Source organism: Colletotrichum lupini, chromosome 3, assembly GCF_023278565.1.
Source record: "Colletotrichum lupini chromosome 3, complete sequence".
NCBI classification, from domain to species: Eukaryota; Fungi; Ascomycota; class Sordariomycetes; order Glomerellales; family Glomerellaceae; genus Colletotrichum; species Colletotrichum lupini.
This window is the reverse complement of record NC_064676.1, coordinates 2,176,279-2,197,985: the sequence shown is the minus strand read 5'-3', so window position 1 is coordinate 2,197,985 and position 21,707 is coordinate 2,176,279. Positions and strand designations below refer to the sequence as shown.

At 52.2% G+C, this 21,707-nt stretch overlaps 7 protein-coding genes across 7 annotated transcripts; 3 read left to right on the top strand and 4 right to left on the bottom strand.

Annotated features, from left to right (window-relative positions):
• Positions 1-158: 158 nt before the first annotated feature.
• CLUP02_05389 (glycosyl hydrolase family 15) lies at positions 159-3,121 on the bottom strand (the record flags this gene model as incomplete). Its single annotated transcript, XM_049284396.1, has 9 exons — positions 159-427; positions 496-753; positions 876-1,058; positions 1,115-1,138; positions 1,215-1,582; positions 1,682-2,222; positions 2,283-2,500; positions 2,558-2,764; positions 2,814-3,121. 9 exons carry the CDS (start codon positions 3,119-3,121, stop codon positions 159-161), a joined length of 2,376 nt encoding a protein of 791 aa, XP_049141539.1.
• Positions 3,122-5,877: 2,756 nt separating this feature from the next.
• On the bottom strand, positions 5,878-6,439 carry CLUP02_05388 (uncharacterized protein; the record flags this gene model as incomplete). Its single annotated transcript, XM_049284395.1, has 3 exons — positions 5,878-6,006; positions 6,087-6,253; positions 6,307-6,439. The coding sequence occupies 3 exons, from the start codon at positions 6,437-6,439 to the stop codon at positions 5,878-5,880; spliced, it is 429 nt and encodes a 142-aa protein (XP_049141538.1).
• A 2,009-nt stretch (positions 6,440-8,448) lies between these two features.
• Positions 8,449-8,937, top strand: CLUP02_05387 (uncharacterized protein; the record flags this gene model as incomplete). Its single annotated transcript, XM_049284394.1, has 3 exons — positions 8,449-8,489; positions 8,539-8,749; positions 8,845-8,937. The coding sequence occupies 3 exons, from the start codon at positions 8,449-8,451 to the stop codon at positions 8,935-8,937; spliced, it is 345 nt and encodes a 114-aa protein (XP_049141537.1).
• A 106-nt stretch (positions 8,938-9,043) lies between these two features.
• CLUP02_05386 (triose-phosphate transporter) lies at positions 9,044-11,212 on the top strand (the record flags this gene model as incomplete). The annotated part of the gene is made up of 3 exons (XM_049284393.1): positions 9,044-9,931; positions 10,008-10,311; positions 10,365-11,212. The coding sequence occupies 3 exons, from the start codon at positions 9,044-9,046 to the stop codon at positions 11,210-11,212; spliced, it is 2,040 nt and encodes a 679-aa protein (XP_049141536.1).
• A 362-nt stretch (positions 11,213-11,574) lies between these two features.
• Positions 11,575-16,545, bottom strand: CLUP02_05385 (prolyl oligopeptidase; the record flags this gene model as incomplete). Its single annotated transcript, XM_049284392.1, has 13 exons — positions 11,575-11,593; positions 11,692-11,756; positions 11,856-12,064; positions 12,186-12,483; positions 12,532-12,755; positions 12,836-13,381; positions 13,559-13,622; positions 13,708-13,887; positions 14,196-14,285; positions 14,347-14,666; positions 14,719-16,082; positions 16,140-16,342; positions 16,444-16,545. The coding sequence occupies 13 exons, from the start codon at positions 16,543-16,545 to the stop codon at positions 11,575-11,577; spliced, it is 3,684 nt and encodes a 1,227-aa protein (XP_049141535.1).
• Positions 16,546-18,382: 1,837 nt separating this feature from the next.
• Positions 18,383-18,978, bottom strand: CLUP02_05384 (histone acetyltransferase subunit NuA4; the record flags this gene model as incomplete). The annotated part of the gene is made up of 2 exons (XM_049284391.1): positions 18,383-18,598; positions 18,661-18,978. The coding sequence occupies 2 exons, from the start codon at positions 18,976-18,978 to the stop codon at positions 18,383-18,385; spliced, it is 534 nt and encodes a 177-aa protein (XP_049141534.1).
• A 2,018-nt stretch (positions 18,979-20,996) lies between these two features.
• CLUP02_05383 (uncharacterized protein) lies at positions 20,997-21,677 on the top strand (the record flags this gene model as incomplete). The annotated part of the gene is made up of 1 exon (XM_049284390.1): positions 20,997-21,677. One exon carries the CDS (start codon positions 20,997-20,999, stop codon positions 21,675-21,677), a length of 681 nt encoding a protein of 226 aa, XP_049141533.1.
• Between the last annotated feature and the right edge of the window lie 30 nt (positions 21,678-21,707).

Below are 21,707 nucleotides of genomic sequence, written 5' to 3'. Positions count from 1 at the left end.
TCGATCCATCCTCCTTTTACGCGGCTGGTTGTGTAACAGGTGGTAGCACAACAGAGGCACTCAAGATGAAATGACCTTCATCCAAGCTTAAATTCATCCCTCCCACACTCCATCCAACTCGGTAAGTCACTCAAAAAAAAAACCCCCCAGACCGAACATCATCGCTGGAACCCGGTAACACGATCCAGATTAAAAGCCGCACTGATGAGGGCCAAGTGGCTGAAAGCCTGGGGCGTGTTGCCGAGCTGCTCGCCGCTGCGGGCAATCTCTTCCGAGAACATGGAGAGGTGGTTGGAGAAGCTCAGCATGTTCTCAAAGAGGTTGACGGCGCGGACGAGGTACTTTGGCTCGTAGACGGAGGCGCGCGTCATCGCTTCGACGAGCCAAAAGGTGCACATGCTAAAGGCGCCTTCTCTTCCGCCGACGCCTGGGGAGCAAGCGATATAGGTTAGGTATCGCATCGCACGAGAGATGGGGAGTTTTGGGGGGGCGTACCATCGTCTGACAGCTCGGTATCGTAACGGGAGACGAGACCTGTGCTGGTGAGGCCGCCCTTTTCGGGGGGCATGAGGATGCGGTCCATTGTGTTTAGGAAGCGCTGGTCGTTGGGGGCGATGAAGAAGACGAGCGGGGCGATGAGGATGGAGGAGTCGAGCATGGTGTTGTTCTCGTAGCTCTGGACGAAGCACTTCATCTCCTTGTTGTAGCCTGTTATACCGCCGGTGCGGCGGTTGTCAGTTTGTCGTCTCTGCTCTCAGTCGGCTCTTGCGCGTGATGTTTGGCATGTGTGCATGTGTATGCGCCAAGGAACAATGGAGGGATAGAGAGTTGTGAAAGGTTGGGTAGATTAGCGCCAGAGGATAAGGGAAACGTACCCTTTTCCATTATCTCCTCCATCAGGTTATCGCGGGCTTCGAGCCATTTGCTACGATTGGGACAGGGGAAGTTGCGTTTGTCTGCAAGCCGGAGGCCGCGGTCGAAGGCGACCCAGAGCATGACTTTTGAGTAGGTGAAGTTTTGCTTCTTATTGCGGACCTCCCAGATGGACATGTCAGGTTCTAGTCAACATCAATACTCATGTCCTTATTCCATAGGAAAGAAGTTGACAACTTACGATCTGTCAAAGTAAGGACAAAGTCTATGCAGCAAGTCAGCTCCAGTGCTCAGCAGAAGAAAGAAAAAACATCATCAACGTCCAAAGAGACAACACATACCCAGCATCTCCCTCACAGAACACCACTGATCCCAGCTGATGGGCTTCCCGTACTTGTTATACAGATAGATACCATCCATGAGCTCGCCGTAGATGTCAAACTGCTGATGGAACGCCGCGCCGTTGCCGATCCGCACGGGCTTGCTGCCGCGGTAGCCCTCGAGGTGGTCGAGCTCCATCTCGGGGATCTCGGTCTCGCCGCGGATGGTGAACATGATGGGCAGCTCGCCGCTGGGGCCGCGCGACTTGACGAAGCGCTCGCTGATGAAGTCCATGTAGGCGTCTGCCTCGGCGGAGAAGCCGAGGCGGAGGAGGATGTAGATTGTGAAGCTCGAGTCGCGGACCCAGCAGAAGCGGTAGTCCCAGTTCCTGTCGTGAACCAGTGAGCTTTCTCTAGTGGAGCTGAAGGGGAAGAAGGGGAAGCAGAGGGAAGAAACAAGCACAATGGGATTATGTGAAATGCCTTACCGAACACCACCGATATCCTCGGGGATAGAAAACGTCGGCGCGGCCACGATGGCGCCGGTGGGCTCGTACGTCAGCATCTTGAGCAGCATCAGGCTCCGGTTGACGACCTCGCGCCACCGGCCCTTGTACTTGCTCTTGGAGATCCAGTTGTACCAAAACGACTGCGTGTCGTGCTGCTGCCCGTCGAGCACCGCCGTCGTGACGTTCTCCGTGACGTGGTCCGGCTTGTCGTTCCGCAGGACGAACGAGACGGCCTGGCCCTCTGTGATTTCCAGGTGCGCGACGACGCCCTCGCCCAGCAGACCGTCGCGCTTCTCCTTTCTGAAAGTGATGGAGGGCGCCGGTGCCGCCGCCGCCGCTGCCGATGCGTCCGCCTCGGACTCGGGGACGACGTCGTCGATGGTGACGTCGAGCTGCATCTTGTAGTGCTCGCTGTGAAAGGTGACGGCTTTGCTTGGGCTGTTTGCCGTGTGAGTCGGCTCGATGATGGTGGTGACGTGGGACTCGCTGGCGTATTGGAAGGCCGGGAAAATCTCAATATCTGGGAATGTCAGCTTAGCATGAACTGAACCTTTGTGAGTATCGAACAGTGGCTACCCACCGAGCTGGAGACGGCCGCGGATACACTCGACCCGACGGACGAGCCATTTCTTCAGCTCCTCCTGGATCTTGGTCGTTTCACGGAATGCGCCTTGGCGGGTGCTCTTCGATATGACCGTGGCAGTCTTGGGTCGAGGGAAAAAGTCCACAACGTCGACGACGCCGTCATCGTGGATGTATCTAGTTTGCAAGATATTGGAGGATGGGAGGTATTGTTGTCTTTTTGGAAACTGGTCAGGGGTATCACGATGGAGGAAAGTAGTTGGGTTTGCTCACTTGGTTGTGCACAGCTTGGACAGAGGAGGACAGATGCTGAAGAAGCCTCCCTTTTCCTGGTCTAGTAGCCGACAAAAAATACTGGGAGAATCGAAGTCCGGCCTGGGCAATGGTGCGTCAGATGTCAGGGTTCGTGGGCGAGATGTAAGTGGTAGTATCTCATCGACTAGGGAATTTGAGCTCATGAGGGCCGGATGATAGATAGGCCTTTCAACCGCTTTGGTCTCAAGATATTTTGATCTCGAGATCTTGGTACATTGAGATGATCCTCTTGTAGCATCTTATGCCGTTGATCATCTCATCGGCTGCTATGGGAAGAGATGAAGAGAGCATTGGGAAGTTCATCACTCGGCCGAGTGTAACGTCGGCCCGAGGGGAACGTGTAAGTAGCATAAAGACAAAATGAGGAAGAAAGGCAATCTCATACCAGCACATAAAGTCAACTGAACCGTTCGTCCCCACGAGCGCGCATGTATGCATGTTGCCAATCATACCATAGTCCTCGATCGGCAGGTACCCGGCGCGGCTGCCGGCGACATGCCTCGTCGAGCACTGTTGAGCCATGACGTCGTTTCCTGGATCGTCGGAGAAGCTAGTTGGAGATATCAAATATGGTCAAATATTATATGTGCTCATATGAGACCTCTTTCAGTGAGATGAATATGATAGAGATGAGAAAACAACAGGGGACATCCAGCCTATGGTTACTGCTGAACAGCCAGGAAACCAACTGAACGTAAGCTATGAAGTCAAGATTGAGGTCTAAGCAATGGGGGGGTTAAACCCCGGCGATTACACAGAGAGAACGGGTAGAGCGGAAGCCACGATCTGCGGCTACCCGACTGTGGCTGCGGGGAGAAACCAACAAAACACATGTCAGCGGACGCTTTTGTCATGGTGTCGTCTCTCGATGATTAACGCCGACTAACACCTAGCGCTCAGGTTGTCTCGACCTGCAGCCGACGTGCTGCAGCATAAACAGAAACGGATGCGCCGCTCGCTCCCGCTGCGTGATTGCCTACTACCAAATTCAAATGAGCACTAGCTATAGGAGCTCTCAGGTGAAAGGCTGTACTTCGGATGAAAAGTTGTATTGTTTATCCCAAGGCAGACAGCTTCTGAGAGAGGGGGGCGTGACTTGGACCCAAAGTGCGTGATGTCAAGCACCCGAAAGTCTGATGACGCTGTTCAATATCGCATCGCGCCGCTAGTGAGAATCCACTTTGGGAGCTCAGCTCAGCTCAGCTCATATGGGTACCTAAATGAAGTTGAGCTGCCAGATCGGCAAAACCCCAGGCCCAGGCCCCAGGCACAACACGCGCGAAAGCTACCCTGTTGGAGCTTAGACAATGTGACGAAAATCAAATAGAACCCAATACTATGTACTATGTAGAAACTCTCATGGAAAAGGATTACGGGTTATGGTGGAGATTTTCCGAAGCTATTCTGCCCAAGAACCCACCGCTCACCTGAACAGAGAGATCGATCGCAAGGACCTTGGACATCGTATGCGGGGGACGATCTACAGAGTACGGTGTTGAATGACGGTGGCTGACATCATGGGGAAAAGGGTCTGGACCTATTTCTCTCCCTTGGAACGTCTAGCTTGTTCAATCAGAACCTCCCATCCAGCATCTTACACGAAAGGGTGAGACACTCACGCGCTGGGGAACGGGAAAAGGGAAAGAAAAAGGAAATCCAACGGTGTACGGGCAGCGGCGGGTAGGTACGCGTAGGTAATCAGGAAGGCTGAACGAGGCGGGTTAGGTGTCTCACTTAACCGCCTTGGGTTTTTGTAGGTATTTCTTTTCAATCCTTCTGGCGCCGGGTTTGATTTCTCGCGCACAAAACAGCACGTCGGGGCTGGTTGGCTGGGTAAGACAAGACATTTCAACGGCCTCGAAAGCTCAGGGGCCAAGGAAGCTTCACGGTTTGTGGGACCTGTGGTAGCTTGTGACGCCGTCTTATTCCTTTTTTCTCCGCGTCTGCGGGGAGAGAGGAAGGATAGAAAAAATGAGACTTGTGTGGGAGGTTGGCGCGGTGGTTTACCGACATTGTTGCATCTGTCAGTCGATAGTTCCGATTCTGGAGTACCCATCGGACTCGGATTCTCTCATGCCCGCCGTCTGTGAGGTTCGATGCCTCTTTTGGGATGGATTCAACCGTGCGGATATTAGGTCCATGCGTCAAGAGGATAGGGCGACGGGAGAGCTGGGGAAAACAACAGCCTCCCTGCGAACGGATGCGGACCGAGGCAACAAGCATGTTTTTTTGCTGTATCCATTGTATCTGCAAGGCGAAGGTCTCAGAAAGAAATGGGACTCGGAAACGAAAACAATGCGACTGTTGTTCAGGATGGAGGTTGATCACTTAATCAGCAACCTCGAGACCGAGAGGGATGGGGTGGCTAACAACATGATTCAAACAGATGCTGGGCGGGCTTTTTCTTCTCTTTTGCTCGGCAGAGGGTTGCTGTGCAGCCCGAGGATCCGGTTCCGGAACATGGTCAAAGCTGGCCGGGTGGGAGAGGGAGTCGCGACTTCAATTGGGTTGAGAAAATCACGGGCTGGTGTGTGAGACTGAGATCATTGTGAGACTCTCTCTCTCTCTCTCTCTCTCTCTCTCTCTCTCTCTCTCAAAGGTGGGTTGGATCGCTGTGGGCAGTTGGTCACCCGAGCACCTTCGTCGCAAAGTTGGAATAGTCCCGACCGCTAGACTCCTGTAGCTAGGTAGGTAGGTAGTTAGACTGTAAGAGCTCTACCGACGACCGTGATACCTAAGCACATGGCTAGCAACATAACCGAGAGACTTGTGCTACTGCCCACGATGAATGACCTCCCTGCAGCTTGACTACAGAAGCGCGGTGAGGGGCAGAGGAGAGGAGAGGAGGGACTGGGGGAGAGGGGGTTGCGGTAAGGTTGCGTTGGACAGGGCCCCCAACAAGTGGATGAGAGATCCTGTGACTCTGGATGTGAGAGACGGCTGGGCCAAGCTTAAATGGGAGGTTGCATTTTCGGAGGTGTTGGGTTTGTGTGTGTCGGATAGCATTTTAGTAGGACGAACGGGTCCATTTACCGCCCGTGAAACTTGAAGCATCACATCTTCGGACGACCCTCAGTTACTGGCGATCTGGGCCACTTTCGCGTTATGCTATTGCTTCCATGCTTAACACTACTCGGTCTGTGACCTCACCTACCTTACGGAGTACTACCAGTAGTTACGGACCACTGTGTAGGTGAGGTTGATGGGGGGATCAGTACGGATAAAGGGGCTAACACATTGCAGCTAACTTCGCGTACCTCGAGGTAATCTCAGATACTTTAGTAGAAGGACACACTAGTGACGGGCCGCTGGAAAGCATAAAAAGACAAAGGAACGTTGTCCAGCTGAAGACGGGGACCACGAACGAAGAAGCATGGTGACTCAAAAAACACGCGTATTGTTACTACCTCATTCGTCCCGGGTGGTGACCGTGGTGAAGTCGTGAGAGAGAAATCTCTCATAGTAGCGGGTGCTATTGCAGGCAGACCCAATTCTTCCTTCCGTTCAGTTCTTCCAGGCCCATTGATCCTCGTCCAGCCCGCGGTGGGATGCACTGTTTGTTGACAGTTGTTCTCGCCAGGCCGCTCTGCATGTGGATTCCCACCCAGAAGTCGCCTCCTTCTCCTCGCGTGCCTTGGTGAGCGTCCTTCTGAGCTGGCATGTCACAGGGAGCATAAGGAAAGGTCATCCCTGATGACGACCCTGACCGCCCATGGGAGAAAGCCTGGAAGCGAAGTGCAGTTGTGCCAGTGCTGCAGCAGAAGCCCACGAGACATCTCCACCGTGAGGCGTGCCAAGGCCATCTCCACATTTCATCTTGGGAGCAGGAAGCAGAGACATTGTGCAGAGATTGAAGCACCTGTCCTCAGGAGAAGTTCAGACTGTACATGCGAATACTACTGTGTAAGTCGACCCACCCCCTTTTGGCCACCCCATTTCTCTATCCCAGCTACTGTATTAAAACCCTACCTACGATTTTCAAACTACTATAATAATTACAAAAATCGTCCAAATGCAATTCTTTTTTATATACTTATTTATTAATATATAATAATCTTATATATTAAAAATAAAGTTATTTAGGCTCTTAAGACTATTAAAAAAGGTCTCTTAGTTAATTAGGCCTTAATTAAGTTTAGAGTTCTAAAGTTAACTTTTTATAACTATAGGAGAGGCTATTAAACGAGGGTAATAGTATTCGTAGATTTCTAAAGGCTTCTTTTATAATAAGAAAACTAGCTAGCTTAGTAAGTTCGTATTTAATATAATTTAAGCGTTATATTAACTTATAAATAGCTTATAAAATTCGCTAAGCGAGTTTTAAAATTTTAAGGGGATATAAATCCTCTTAAAAAGAGATAGATAGACGCTTACTTAAGGAGGAACTTATTAATTAAGGTCTAGAAAAGTCGTACTATCGATTCGAGGTATCTAAATAGGGCTATTATTAATATAATTAAGTTATAGTTTAGATTACTTAATATACTAGAGATTAATAATATTAAATAGGCTAATAAGTATAATATAAATAAGACTAGTATTTTAAAGAGTAAGGGATTTAATAGCTTAGTTTTAAGTAAAGTAGAGACTATAATAATATAAAAAAAAGAGCCTAGTTTGCGTACTTAGGTATTTATAATTAAGTATATTTTTATTAATAGTCGAGCTATTAAATTACTAATTATATATAAAGGAAAGTCGGTATAATAATAGTAGTTTTTATTTAAACTTAACCCTTATACTAATTAGGAGTTTATAGTAATAGATAATAGCTAAATAACTAATAAGACTACCCTTAAGTAGTTAAAAATAGTGTTTTTATTATAGACTAAGACCCCTCCCCTTAGGGGGCTTAGTATACTTAATAAGCCTTAACTATTAGTTCTAAATAGCTATAGGAGTTATATAACGATAGAATTTATATAAGAATACTATAAAAATAACGTTTATTTATTATTCTTATTACTATATACTTTTTATATCCTCTAGCCGTTAAATATAGCTATTTTTAGACCTATTAAGTTTAAGTATAAAAAGGAGCTTAATAAAAAGGATATAGTAAATAATTCTATTATTATTAAAAAGCGGTACTTTTTAAGCTACTATTAAAAAGCTCGTTTAGTTAGTTTAACGTTATTAAATATACGAAGTAAGTAAAAAGTGACTAAACTATATCCCCTTAATATAGCTAGACTATTTACTAATCTAATAGTCCTACTTAACTTAGTTATACTAATTAAAAAGACCGCAGATACTAAGTAAGTAACTAGTAATATTAGAAAAGCTATTAATTAGGTATTAATAGCGTTTATTATTAACTAGTTAATACTTAGGAAGGCTAGTAAGCTTTGCGATTAGTTAAAGTTATTTATAGAGCTTAGTTTAGATTATAATACTTAACGACTATTATTTAAAAAAGTAAAAAAAGTATTTAGCGAGTAGGCTTATTATTTAGTAATATTTTAGTACTATATTCGAGTTTTAAAAGCTAAAGTTAACTAATTAAGGTTATAAAAAAAGAAGAGTATACTAATAGACCTAAATACTAAGTTTGCGAATATTTAAAATATATAGAGAGCTTAAGAGGACTTTAGCGACTGTTTAGTTAGTCCTAGTTAACTCGTAGGGGTTGAATTACTTAAGGAGAATAATAATTATATTATTATAGTAGTAGAAGATAGTTAATTAATTAAGTGTAGTTAGTGGCGATGTTTTGATACTATGTTTTAATAGGGTGGCCAAAAGGGGGGGGTGGCCAAAAGGGGGTGGGTCGACTTAATGCGTAGAGAAGTTGAGTGGAAGGCGGGTGCGGTAGCGGTAATTGGCGGTAAGCATAAGCCACCGAGATCATGGGCAGGGGGCTGCAGGGCCAGACGGGCAGTGGGCAGCGGTACGTACCTACAGCAACTTCCAGAGGTACCCCCTGCCACACCTGCTAGGTGGGTTGGGCCTGTCCCCACCTCACCGCAGTCCCCGGTCCCCTTTTTCCCCTCCCAGCCCGCCTGCCCCGTCCCTCTCCTTCTCCCTAGCAGTGGACCATTCTTACTTGTAGAGACTCAGCGTGTCTGGTACGTACCCACCTCGTCCGCGTGTGGGCGCCCGCGCGACACCTGTGACTGGAGAAATGATCCGCACCGCACCGCCGTGGCCGTGAACCAGGATTAGGACCTTTCTCACGCGCAGTCTGTCCTCTCGACAGCCTAACTCCAAATGTGCTTCCAAATGCACCAAACATTGCACCAAAGCACCACAAGCCCAGACCCCATCGACCTAGGCCGATCTACCTTACCTTTTACTGCGAAGGTATTGCGGCGCCCAGAGAAGACGACGGCCGGTAAACTGGATCTGACCCGGTAATACACACCGTACGCATACACCCAGCCTACCAGCCCCGGCAGCTTAGGTTGTGCTTGTGAATCCCGCTGTGGATTCCCAGATTAAATCATGCCCCAATCCTCCTCCTCGCCCTCCGACTCGACTTCCTCTTCACTTGTGCATGTCCTGCTGCCTCCCGACCCTAGCCAATCTCAATCTCATTCTCAACTTCAATCTCAATCTGCCTCTGTTTCCGTCTCGGCTGCTGCCAGTGCCGTGTCATCCTCCCCCGACCCCATTGACCACGACGACGCCCTCCCCTCCTCATCCTCCTCCTCACACGACCACCACCACACTACTGATACCACCAACCGTCGCCTCCTGAGCCCGTCACCTCTGCTTCTCCCACCACCCACCGCACCCTCGCCTGGACACGCGACCACCACGGATAACACACCCTCGAACCCGGATGGTCCACGGCCACGAGACGTCCTTACCGCTCAGACTGCCCACGCATCGTTGCGCCAGGGCCCTTCTTCTTCCTCCCTCAACACCGCCGCTCGAGAACGTTCTCCTACTGTCGCCGCCGACGACGGCGAGATCGAAATGGAGCCATTGAAAGGAACCGGCCACCGCCGGCGCCGCAGCTCGCTCATGCAAAGTGCCGGCGCTAGTAACCACCAAAGAGTCCCGTCAAGGAATCAGGGGAACATGCTGGAAGAGCCAAAGATATCGGAGGAGGATCTCGGAGCAACACCATCGGCATCTAAGAACATCGACGACGATAGCTTTTCCGACGAGGATCTCCATGATGACGAGGAGACGGGTTTGACCAAGAATGATAAGAGGAGGAAGAAGCAAAAGAAGAGGAACAACACGCGGTTAGATCAGCGCTTCGTCCGCGGCGAAATCTCGGCCGAGGAGAAGAAGGAAGCAGATCAAAACGTCTTTAGGAAATCCGCCGTCAACGTCGCCCTGATATTGCTGTGGTACTTCTTTTCTCTCAGCATTTCACTGGTAAGCCCATTTGCCCATACGCTGCTCTTTGTCGTTACGGCCCGCAGAATCACAAGCTGACACAAGAGGCCCACAGTATAACAAGTGGATGTTTGATGAGAACCGCCTCAACTTTGCTTTCCCTCTTTTCACGACGGCCTGCCATATGTTGGTACAATTCGGCCTCGCATCATTAGTGCTATTCTTAATACCCTCCCTGCGCCCGTCCAATGGAGTGCGCAATTCGGATTTGGGCCGCTCGAGGCACGAATCAGAGCCCGACAGACCTCTGATGACCAAGATGTTCTATCTGACGCGCATTGGGCCGTGTGGTGCTGCAACGGGTCTCGATATTGGACTCGGTAACACCTCGCTCAAGTTTATCACCCTGACATTCTACAGTAAGTAATATGCGCCGCCCGACGCTCACCGCAAACAACTAAACCCTCTTTAGCCATGTGTAAATCGTCTTCCCTAGCGTTCGTTTTGATCTTCGCCTTCTTTTTCAGACTCGAGAAACCCACATGGCGCCTCGTGGCTATCATTGCGACAATGACTGCGGGTGTCGTTCTGATGGTGTCGGGAGAAGTCGAGTTCAAGGTCAGCGGGTTCATCCTCGTCATCTCTGCGGCCTTCTTCTCTGGTTTCAGATGGGGCCTGACGCAAATCCTGCTCCTGCGCAACCCGGCAACGTCGAACCCCTTCTCCAGCATCTTCTTCCTGGCGCCCGTCATGTTCCTGACGTTGATCGTTATCGCCATCCCCGTCGAGGGGTTCCCCGCCCTCATCGAGGGCCTGAAAGTCCTCGTCGCCGAATGGGGCGCCATTACGACGCCGCTGTTCCTGCTTTTCCCCGGATGTATCGCCTTCCTCATGACAGCTTCGGAATTCGCTCTGCTGCAGCGTACCTCCGTCGTGACGCTTTCCATCGCCGGTATCTTCAAGGAGGTCGTGACAATTTCCGCCGCCGCCATCGTCTTCAACGACCGCCTCACGCCCGTCAACTTTGTCGGTCTCATCACCACCATGGGCGCCATCGTCGCGTACAACTACATCAAGATCACTCAGATGCGCGAGGACGCACAGAAGGAGGTTCAGCGTGGCCACATGGAGGTTGCGCACGCCTCGGGCGCCTCCTCGAGCGGCAGCGATAACGACGACGGCAGCGGCGAGGAGGCGGGTCTGCTGAGGAACAGCACCGATTACGAGGACAACCTCGTCACTGCCGACGGCGATATTCTGCCAAACCCGGGACACACCGCGCACGAGTCGAGGACGGCCCAAGCCCACCGCGACAACTAGACAGCCGTGTCTCGTTTCATTTCTCGTTTTTTATATATCCAGGTGAAAGAGAAGGGAAGAAAGAGAAAGAGCCACAAACTGTATATTTTTTTTGGGAAGAGGCATACAGCATATCTCGCCGATTTTTGGCAAGACATAAGGGCAGGCATAGGAGTTTTATTTTCAAAGCGAAACATTTTCCGGGAAAGGGGGGCACCCCACCCAGGACGAAATTGGTAAAGAAGATGGTACATAATTGTTGTTGGGTTTTGTTTATCCCCCGTGAGGATATAAGGAGGGGGAGAGAGAGAGAACTCCCCCCCCCCCTGAAGGGAAGAAGAGGTGGATATACCAATTGGCGAGAGATGATCAAAGGGCCATCATCATAGTAGTGCAAAGCCCCTATCGAGAGGATAGACACGGAGAGAATCAGAAGCACACCAACCATATTTTTGACACCATGACATTTTTTTTGCAGATAGCGAGCATCTTGGGCACACGTGACCTCGTCAAACTGGCGTAACATCACGCAGATGAAGGGTGTACACTTCAATAGAAACTCAAACTTCAATGTGGTCACGAGCCTAAGGTGAAGCAGAAAAGGTATTGGCCTAGAGATAAGGGCCTCTATACAATGCTTTGCCCAAAAAAAAAAAAGCCAGACCCCGTTCCTCAGCTGCTTGTCCTCGGCTGGAGAAGTCTGTATGATGAATGCTGTCCTCATCCGAGTACCCGTTCCCTCCTTCACTTTCATTTCCTCCCAAGGAAGGAGGGGGAACACACCCCTTCCCGTATTCATGAAAGCCCATGACTTCCCATATTCATGCATATCGATCCATGCTTGCCGTTCCCGCCTCCAAAGTGACGAATAAACTTTTTGGTTTGGTTCAGGGTAGGAGTTGTCTCTCTCGCTCAAGTGCCAGACCCGAAAAAATAAGTAATGATACCTTCCCCTCCCCTTGTTAAAAAACGCCGCGCTATGCCGTGAAATCACCGTCCTCCTTGTCATTGTCCTTCTTCTTTTGCTTCTGCTTCGTCTTCGTGCTGGACCTACTCCTGGGCTTAGCCTTAGCCGTAGTCGTCGTCGTCTTGTTCTTGGTGACTCTGCCACCGCTAGGCTTGTTGCCCCTGCCTCTGCCCGCCGTCGAGCCGCCTCGGCCCCGGCCCCCTCTCGGGCGGACCGCGCAACCCTCGCGGCCCTCGGTCTTACTCGTGCTGACGCTGGCAACGCTGACAACGCTCGCCTGGCTGGCCGTGCTGCCGGTGCGCGTCCGTCTCCGCATGTTTGCCCCCTATGACAAGTCCATGCTGTCGCGGTCGTCGCCCAGCCTGTCGCCCACGGAGCTCAGCCCCGAGCTCGGCGGTCTCGACTCCTCCTTGATCCGCGGCGAGGTCGCCGACGGTGCGCTGCCCGGTGGCGGGCCCTGCATCTTGGACCGCCAGGTGTGGATGCTCGGGAGGTCGCCGCCCTCGACCTGGACCTCGCCCACGTCGTTGCCCTTGCCGATGATCGTGCCGTGGTACTTGGAGTCTTCGCCCGTCTTGCTGTGCTTTTTCTTCAGGACTATCTCATCATGTTAGCTTTTGTCGCAAGTCTCTCTTTCCTCTCCGTCCCGTGAATTGAGGGAGGTCGAGGCAACGAACCGTTCAAGTAGTCGCCCAACTCCAGCTCCCCATCACCAACCGCCGCCTCGCGAATGGCCTTGTTCCGCGGTCCGGAGAACCACTTGATGAACTCGTCCACGCCTCTCGTATCCTCAACGATCTTCTCTCTCTCGCGTCCCCTCTCAGTTACCGCCGTCGGCGTCGCCATTGTCAAGTCTCCCTCGCCGTCCGGCACAGCTGCAGCAGCAGCAGCCGCCGCGAGCTCTGCGCCCGCCTCGCTCCTTCCTTCCTCGTCCAGCGAGTCTAGAATCTCGCCCAATATCGCGCCTCTCCCCTCAGCGAGCACATCGTCCGGAGGCACGGCACCCAGCTCCTGCAGCGCCATGCGTACGTCCACCATGCCCGGGCCAGCGTCGCCTTGCGGGTCGTTGTCGCCCGCGTGCCGCGCTGTCGCCTGGCAGAGGGCGAACATGTAGCGCGCCGCGAGCTCAGTGACGGCATCGAGAACCACGGGTCGTGCGGCGTGATATCCTGTCGCGCGCAGGATCTGGAGGACCGCGGGGCGGAGGAGGGCGTGGAAGAGGACTGGTGGGGGTGTCATTTTGCTTTTTCGTTTGTCCTTTCGTGTATTTGGTTGGGTGTTTCCGTGAAATTAAGGTGTTTGGTCCGCCCTCGGGAGTATCGTAGAGCTCAAAGATTTTGTCGGGGCCAAGAATTAAGGGTAGTAAGCGGCTCGAGAGGAAATCGCGGGTTTGCTGTGACTGGGCTCGTTCGTGGGTTTTGCGATTTCGTCGGTCACCTTCGGTTCTGAGGTAGGTTCAGGAAGCTTCGCATGATGTTGTGACGCGTAATTTTCGGGTCGCAAGTCGTCACTGGATGGACATATAGGTTAGAAGAAAGCCGTTGGTCACGTCAATCCCTATGTGCAAGTCGTTCTTTAGTTTAAGGGTGGGTGAAGAAGGTGCAAGTTCGCGAAATTTCAGCCTTGGTGAAATGGAAGGAGCTCGGACCAGCAGTGAACTGGACCTAAAGGTATCGGAAGGAGGTGAGGTGGGAGCTACTGCAGGATGGGGAACCGCTGGGGAGAGCTCCTCCGACAGTGTGGATACTGTACCTACCTTGTACTTGCCCCCGGGGCACTTACTACCTTATCACGAATGCTCTCGAACAACTTCAATGTAAGGCAGGCATCTTCACATTTGCACAGCACTCCTCTAGCCCCTTATGCTTGGATGCCTTGCCTCAGCGACACAAGGTAGACGAATCCTCTTCATTATTTCCAATCAGGAATGGCATTTCAACTTTTTGAGTACCGCCACGACTCACGATTTACAACATATCGCTACTCTCACCATTCCTTCTCAGACCTTCCTACTCCATATTACTGCCTAATAGCCACATCCTCAGACTTGTCGAGGCCTGTGTACTTGTTGATCCATCCCAAAACCTCTCTGTGCCAGACAAGAGAGTTTTCAGGCTTCAGAACCCACTGTTCACACACGTCAGTAATCAAAGTATCCAACAAATATCGTCTGGAGCTAAGCACTTACATGGTTCTCGTCGGGGAACATCAACAACTTGCTAGGCACGCCGCGCGCCTGCAGAACATTGAACATGGCGAGGCCCTCAGAAATGGGAAGTCTGTAGTCTAGCTCGTTGTGGATGACCAGTTGTGGCGTCGACCACTGGTCGAGATGATGGGCGGGATCCCACTTCTCGTAGCCCTCTCGGTTCTCCCAAAGAGGACCGCCAAAGTCATGCAGAGGGAAGAAGAGTTCCTCGGTAGACCACTGGTTCAGTGTTGAAAATACACCGTCGTGGCAGACCAATGCCTTGAACTTTCTTCCGAGCTCATGACCCTGAATCCAGTCTGCGAGGGATTAGCATCTATCGCTACGTGATACACTACTGTCCTAACTCACTGATCATGTATCCTCCGTACGAAGCACCCAAAGCAACCGCGTTGCCACAATCAATGTACGAAATGTTCTTCTCGATGTGGTCGAAACACTTCACCAAGTCCACGTACGGGCGACCACCCCACTCATTCTGGATATTGTCGGTGTGCTGCTGTCCGTAACCAGTGCTTCCCGTCGGGTTGGGCATGACTGCGATATAGCCCTGTTCCGCAAAGATGGCAGGGTTCCATCGCGTACTCCAGCTATCCATCCACGCGGCCTGAGGGCCTCCGTGAATGAGGAACGCGAGCGGGTACTTTTTGTTCTCGTCAAAGTTGGACGGCTTCACCACGAGGGCGTGAACGTCGTATCCCTCGGCTCCCTTGTACCAGAACTCGTCACACTGAGACTTGGACAGACCGAACGACTTTCCGTGCTTGGAGCTCGAGGATACGAGATCGGTCTTTTGACTGACGGGATCCAGAACGGAGTAAGCCGAGTTCTCGACCCTAGATGACGTGCTGATGAAGAGCTTCTCTCCATCATCTCCCAATAGCTTCGCCTCGACAACAGAACCCTCCTCGTAGATTGCTGCGGGAAGGTCTTTCGCCTCGTGCGGAGTCGCCGGCAGCTTCCAGAGCTTAGCACGCCCGTGCTCTTCCGCCGATACGTACAGCTCCGAGTCGTCCTTGCTCCATGTGATCCATTCGGGGCGTGCATCCCAGCCGCCGGCGCCGTCGTCTGTCTGGTAGAACTCTTGTACGCTTGCCAGGTCGAAGACGTCGGGAACGAGAAGCAGCCTTGGCTTGTCAGTCTCGTACTGGTCGCTCTTCATCCGGGTAAAGGCGACCTTCTTGCCGTCCCTGGAGAAGACGGGTGCCGCCGAGTAACCACGGAGCTTGCTAGTCTTGACAATTTGAGGCAATCCCGGCTTGTCCTCGGTAAAGGACTTCAAAGGCAGGAAGTAGAGGTCCGTTTTTGTGTAAATGGCCGGGGAGATATTGGGGTCGCGCGCGACAAAGACGATGCCGTGCTTTCCGATATCAAAATCGCCGCTGCCACCAAAGGGGGGGACCGGAGACACCAGCCGCGAGACCTCGAGGGCATTGGTCAAACCCTGACCCTCGAACTTGTACGACTTGTCGTTCTTCTTCAGAAGACCGTACCAGATGGAGTTCTGGTTTTCAGACACCCAGGCATCCCAGTGTCTTACAAACAGGCTCGAGTACACCTTGCCCGTCGTCAACTGCTTCTTCTCGGCTACCGGGTTGTACATGGCACCCTCCGGGGTTGTCAAGACGGCGACGGCAATGGCGACTTCATCGTCGGATAGTCGCTTGGCTTTCAGGCTTGACAAGCTGCCCTCAAAGTGGCGGATCTCGGTGACTCTGTAATGGCTGACGTCAACGAAGGGTTTAGCATGCCTGGTGACAGAGACGACCTACGTAGACGGCTTCGTAACATCTCCCAGCAGAAGGGTCGTAGCCCCCTTGTCACCGCTTCGCAGTATCAGGATCTCCTCGTCCGAAATCCATGTCACGTCACTGTAGGATGCTTCCTCGTAAAGGAGGCTTGAATGGCCACTCTCAACGTCAAGAACACGCGTTTGGGAGGTCTTGCTGTGGCTTTCGAACGAGTAGGTCGAGACCTGAGCTACGTTAGTCTGCGCTCACCACTTCAATTGAGAAGCACAAAATCCTATAGCAATGTTGCGACGTCTGGGACTCGTCCAGTTTACTGCCAACTCACAGTATAGAGCACTTTCGTGCCAGATGGGTTAGGAATGCCCGGGGACCTGCGCGGGGCAGAGAGCAGAGCCTCTGGGGTAAACTTGGAGGCTTGAATCGTCATCATGAGGAGCTAGAGGACCACGCTGTAGAGGTGGTTCATGGAATCAGTTACGTTTCAAAGGAAAAGTGGTGACAGAGGACACACACACAAGGCTTGGGAAAGGTGTCGTATACATGTATGTCGGTCAACATGCATTGTCAATTGCGACATGACGACGGGGGATCGACTATCCGACCTCCACTGGCATGGAAGCTCGGTTGAAGAGCCCCGCACTAGCTGTGGACAGGCTAGCAACGGCTGGACACTGGGGCCGACAAGGTTCTCAGTCCCTGCGCAGGCGCTGCACAGACTGTGGCCCCTCGTTGCAGCTTGGCCCGCTGCCGCCGCCCGTCGGCTCCGAAGCGGTCGGTATGCTAACTTGCTTAGAGCTGTCCGTGGAGAAGGCAACCCGGTAGCTACTCTTCAGAGAAAGCTTCGTCAGACGACAGATTCTACATCATGCAAAGGCGCCGCCAAGGGAACCACCTGCATCTTGCCCTTTTCCTCCGACCATGAATCGCCATAACAACGACACACAATCAAATTCTAGGCAATAAATATCTCAAAAAAGTACAAAAGCTCAGCCCCCCTCACGGGGGGCCTACGAAAATCACCAGGCTCACTCTTTACGTGCTATTCCTCAATTGTATCGATGCTAGTGATTTTACACGGAACTCGAACTCGTGACCCATGGGAGCGGGGCCATACAAACGAGGTCATTCCCCGCCACGCCATGGGCCTTGGTGATAACAATGAACAAATTTCTTTCCCATTGATGTATTGAGGCGGCGGCGGCGGGCGGTGGGTGAGAAGGTCGAAAATAGTTGAGATAAAAGTGTGCGTAGGTAGCTGCCTGGGGAAACCGACCATCGTTCGAGATATCGCTGGAAATATGAGAAGCTTGCAGGCCTGGGAATTGAGAACATCTGAGTAGGGTGGCTCTCTACTTTGTTCAATGTACCCAATATAGGTTGAGTTTTAGTATTAGGTAGGCAGGTATCTTTCTCGTCCATGTAGATTGTCCTTTCACCCCATAGTCCACCCTTTTAAGTGTCTATCCTCCTGTTTGATTCTTCTCGATCCCAAGATTCTACGAGCACGGAGGGCAGTTCGCTTCCAAAGGACCCTATAGGAGGGCAATAATCAAGACCGAAGCTGTTCCCGCACAGTAATTTACTGATCCAAATATAGTGTTTTGAAATAAATTGGGCAGAGAGATGCTCTCAAGTTGGCAGGTGGTCTCAATGCCTAGATACGAAGATATGAGTAGATTCTCCTTCCGTCGTAGTATTAAGGGTCCAACGGCGCAAAAGTACCGGGTGGAGACGAACTTTTGCAACGTCTCGGTGCAAAAGTGCCCGCAACAGACCTTAGCCTCGGCCAAACATACACACTTCTGGTCAAATCGCCTCTCATCTCTGATGTGTCAGTAGGGCAGACGGATTGGATGAAAAAAGAGCCAATGGGCCACAATGTATTGCCCAACACTTTGTGATTGGGATGAGATTTCCTGTTGGAAAAAGCCCTTTAGGGTATCGTGGTTCCGGAACTCCTCAACTCCCACCAACGTTTTTGCCTCCTAGGCCAAGCTTTCTACACTCGTCGCCTGGGCATGAACTATATACAAATACGTCTGAAAGTAAGCGGTGCTGGGCAAACAGCTTTCTCGGTCCCCACGTCGCAATCGTAAGACGTCCTTGGGAGCCTACGAAGATTGCAACCGCTGCGAAGCAGAAAGAAGTCGCCTCAGCAATACGCGAAATGAAATTGCCATAATCCGAAAGAAAATCTTCGTAACATCATCCTTTGCCGATTCATCCAACATGTGTGATGGAGCCTGGCGTACAGAGAGACCTTCTCACTTGCGTCCGGCGCCAAAGTTGATGCGCTTCTTGTTCGGCGCTTGCGAGTCGTGGTCGCTGTCTTCTTCGTTCTGCTTCTTATTCTTCTTGCCGGATTTCGATGCCGTCGCGGAGGTCGGCGTCGCGTGGTTCGAACCGCCGCCGTCCTTGAAGGACGTCGACAAGGGAGTCGGCGCATGCGAAGCGGGGGTCGAGCCGGGCGTCGTGGCTTCCTACAAGTTTTTTTGTGTTAGCGACTGTGTCCAGAGTGATATCGGTTGACGGGGAGACGTACACTGCCAGGGCGATACGACACCGAACTCCGTGAAAAGACGCGGTTCTGCTCCGTGGCACCGGCCTTGCGCCGCTGGGCGGCCGCGCCGGAGCCCTTGATGTAGTTGTCGAAGCCGGCAATGATGTTACCGTTTGGCGTGCTGTCGAGGTAGGCCGTCTCCTTTTGCTCAATGTCGGCCTCGATGGCGGCGAGTTTCCTGGCGATCACTGCCCTCTTGTCCAGCATCTGGCGCAGGCGGACTTGTTCCTCTCTGTACATTTGCATTGTCGGAGCTGGGCCTTGCGCCGCGTTGGCGGCATTCGCTTGGTTCTCGCCCATGGCTTTTTGTTCGTCAGAGGTGCGTGTGCGTGTGCGTATGCGTGATCGTTATTTGCGCGCGGGCGCGCGTGAGTTGTCGGATTGTGTGGGTTGACTCGATGCGGCGCGGTCGAGTCGAAGCTGAATTTGGTCGCGACGAGGGGAGGATTGAATGAATGATTTGTCGCGGTCGCGGAGCTTCAATGGGCTGAGGAGCCGACCACTTTGGCGCTGATGGTCACTGGGCCAGGCACACATTCTCATTGGTCGATCCGCTTCGGGCTGGGTGGAGACCGGGGAGTTGCTTAGTCAAGCAGCCCAGGGCAGAGCATTGTGGCTGTAGTTGACAAGGAAGGGGCTTTGAACAGGGCAGTTCATCGGACTCGAAATCCTTCGCTTCAACATCTCACTCAGCGCCCATGTTCGCCAGAGTTCAAACAATTGCCTGTTGACATTATGTGCATTTCCTTTCGCAATCAAACATCTTGAACACGGACAAAGACTCCACCGGGTCTTTGTCATGCTCTCTGCCAAAATTAACCTTGATTCCTGGGTACATTTCAAGGCCGCCAGTACAGGTAGTATACATAGTACTACAGTGACACACCCCAGTCCTTAGTAAGGCTGGCCGTCCGAGGCGCATGAACCAAGACGGATCATCATCTCTCGCGCCAGTCTATCTGCAACAGTGCAGAGTACACGAGCGTCTTTCCGGGACTGCCCCTGACTCTTGCTACGAAAGACAGGACGACAGCAAGTCTTTGCCGCCCAAGAAGCAAAAAGTCTGCCTGTTTATGTGTATGTGGGTTTCGAAATGCGTGCAAGCCGCTGCGGCAACTTGCTTTCGCCAGTCCATGTTGTTCGCCAAACTCCACAAGACTTACACAACAGGTGATGGGAAAGGGAAAAACACACACCAGCCAGCCAGCCTCCTTCAAGCATTTCAGTCTGCCGCCCTTTCGGCAGCAACGGCATCACCCAATTACCCCTCCAAATTCCCCCCGAGCCGGGGGGGGGGGAGGGAGGCAACATCACGAAGCTCCGCACCATCAGCCGCAGCCCCTCAGCCAATCACTACGGCGCAGCTGCATCCTTTTGACATGTCGACGGGGGTAGGCTTGGCCCCTGTTTCGTTTCACCACGACCACCTCGCAGAGGCCTCGCCGAAGATCTCTGGCTAACGAGCACGCTGCACCTAGCTAGAACCCTCCCAATCCCATCCCTTCTTTACCCCCTATCCTGGGAACCCCCTCACAAACTTGCCCAAAAGAACTTTACTTCTTTAGACGTCTTTCTGCCGAATATGCGGACAGCGGTAATGATTCTGAACAGGGTCATCCCGTGTGGAGAGCAAAACCGCAAATCTTACTGGCGCAAGCGCGCGGAGGGCGACGGGAACATCACCTCTCTTCTACACTAGACCTCCACCAAGGGAATGGGACTCCTCAAGGGAACTCCGAACGGAGCAAGGCACTGGCTCTCGTTTCTGCATTTTCGACTAAGCAGAAAGTCTTTCTACACGGCGCGCGCGCATGACCACCTCACCTCCAGGGCTCTAGTGAACCCACGTCAAAAGATGCTGTGCCCAGGGGCGGGACTGTTCAAAACCCACAGATCCCAGCCCGGTTCATTTGATCCTTTGCTTCCTTTCCCGCGGGGGGGGTTCCCAAAAAAAGACAAACACCTCGCTCTTCCTTGCGTCTGCTTTCTCATCTTCTCTCTGTCTCTCGTCAGTCCTTCGCTTCTTTTTCTGATCTGACTGTGTCACTCACTCTGCCACCTTACAATCGTTCCTTCACCTGCTGCGGCTCTGGTACTCTGTACTCGGGGTCTTTGTTTCGTTTGAAAAGCCTTTTCTCTTATAACCAGTGTAACCTTTGGCTTCCTATATCACGGTTCACGATCAGCATCATCGCCATCCAACGCTTTCTCCTCTTGACCTTACACAAGATCATCCATCCACCTCTTACACCACTTACAACTCACCTCGAACCAACACCACAACAACACCAACAACAACACCAACAACAACCTCCAAAATGATCCTCACAACCCTCCTCCCCCTCACCCTCCTCCTCCCCTCCACCCTCGCCAAACCAATCCTCCCAACCCGCCGCGCAAACGAAGACGCCCCCCTAAACGCAACATCCATCATCGCCACAACAGCCCCCAAATCGACCTCCTGCGACGGCGTAACCACCTTCGCAGACGAATGCGCAACAGCATCCCACGTGGCGTCCTACCTGCCCCAGGCCTTCCAGAAATACAACGTCACGACAAAAGGCGAAATGGCAGCCCTCCTCTCCCTGATGGCCTTTGAGACGGGCGACTTCCGCTACAACCGCAACCACTTCCCCGAACCGGGCCGCCCGGGGCAGGGCACCCGCAACCTCCAGATGGCGGGGTACAACCTCGTGTACGCCCTCTCGATCCCGGAACTGAAAGACAAGGCGACGGAGATCGCGGGCGGCGTCACGGACGGAAACAGCTTGACGGACGACAAGAAGAACCAGATCCTCGAGCTCGTGATGCCCGACGACTACACCTGGGGCTCCGCCGCCTGGTTCCTCACGACGCAGTGCGACGCCGACGTCAGGGAGAACCTCGCGGCCGGCACGGTGAAGGGGTTCACCCTCTACATGGACTGCATCGGTACCTCGGGCACCGAGGACCGTGTCGCGTACTGGGCTAGGGCCAAGGGGGCTTTCGGGCTGGCATAAATCACGAGATCGATACTCCGGAGCTGGACT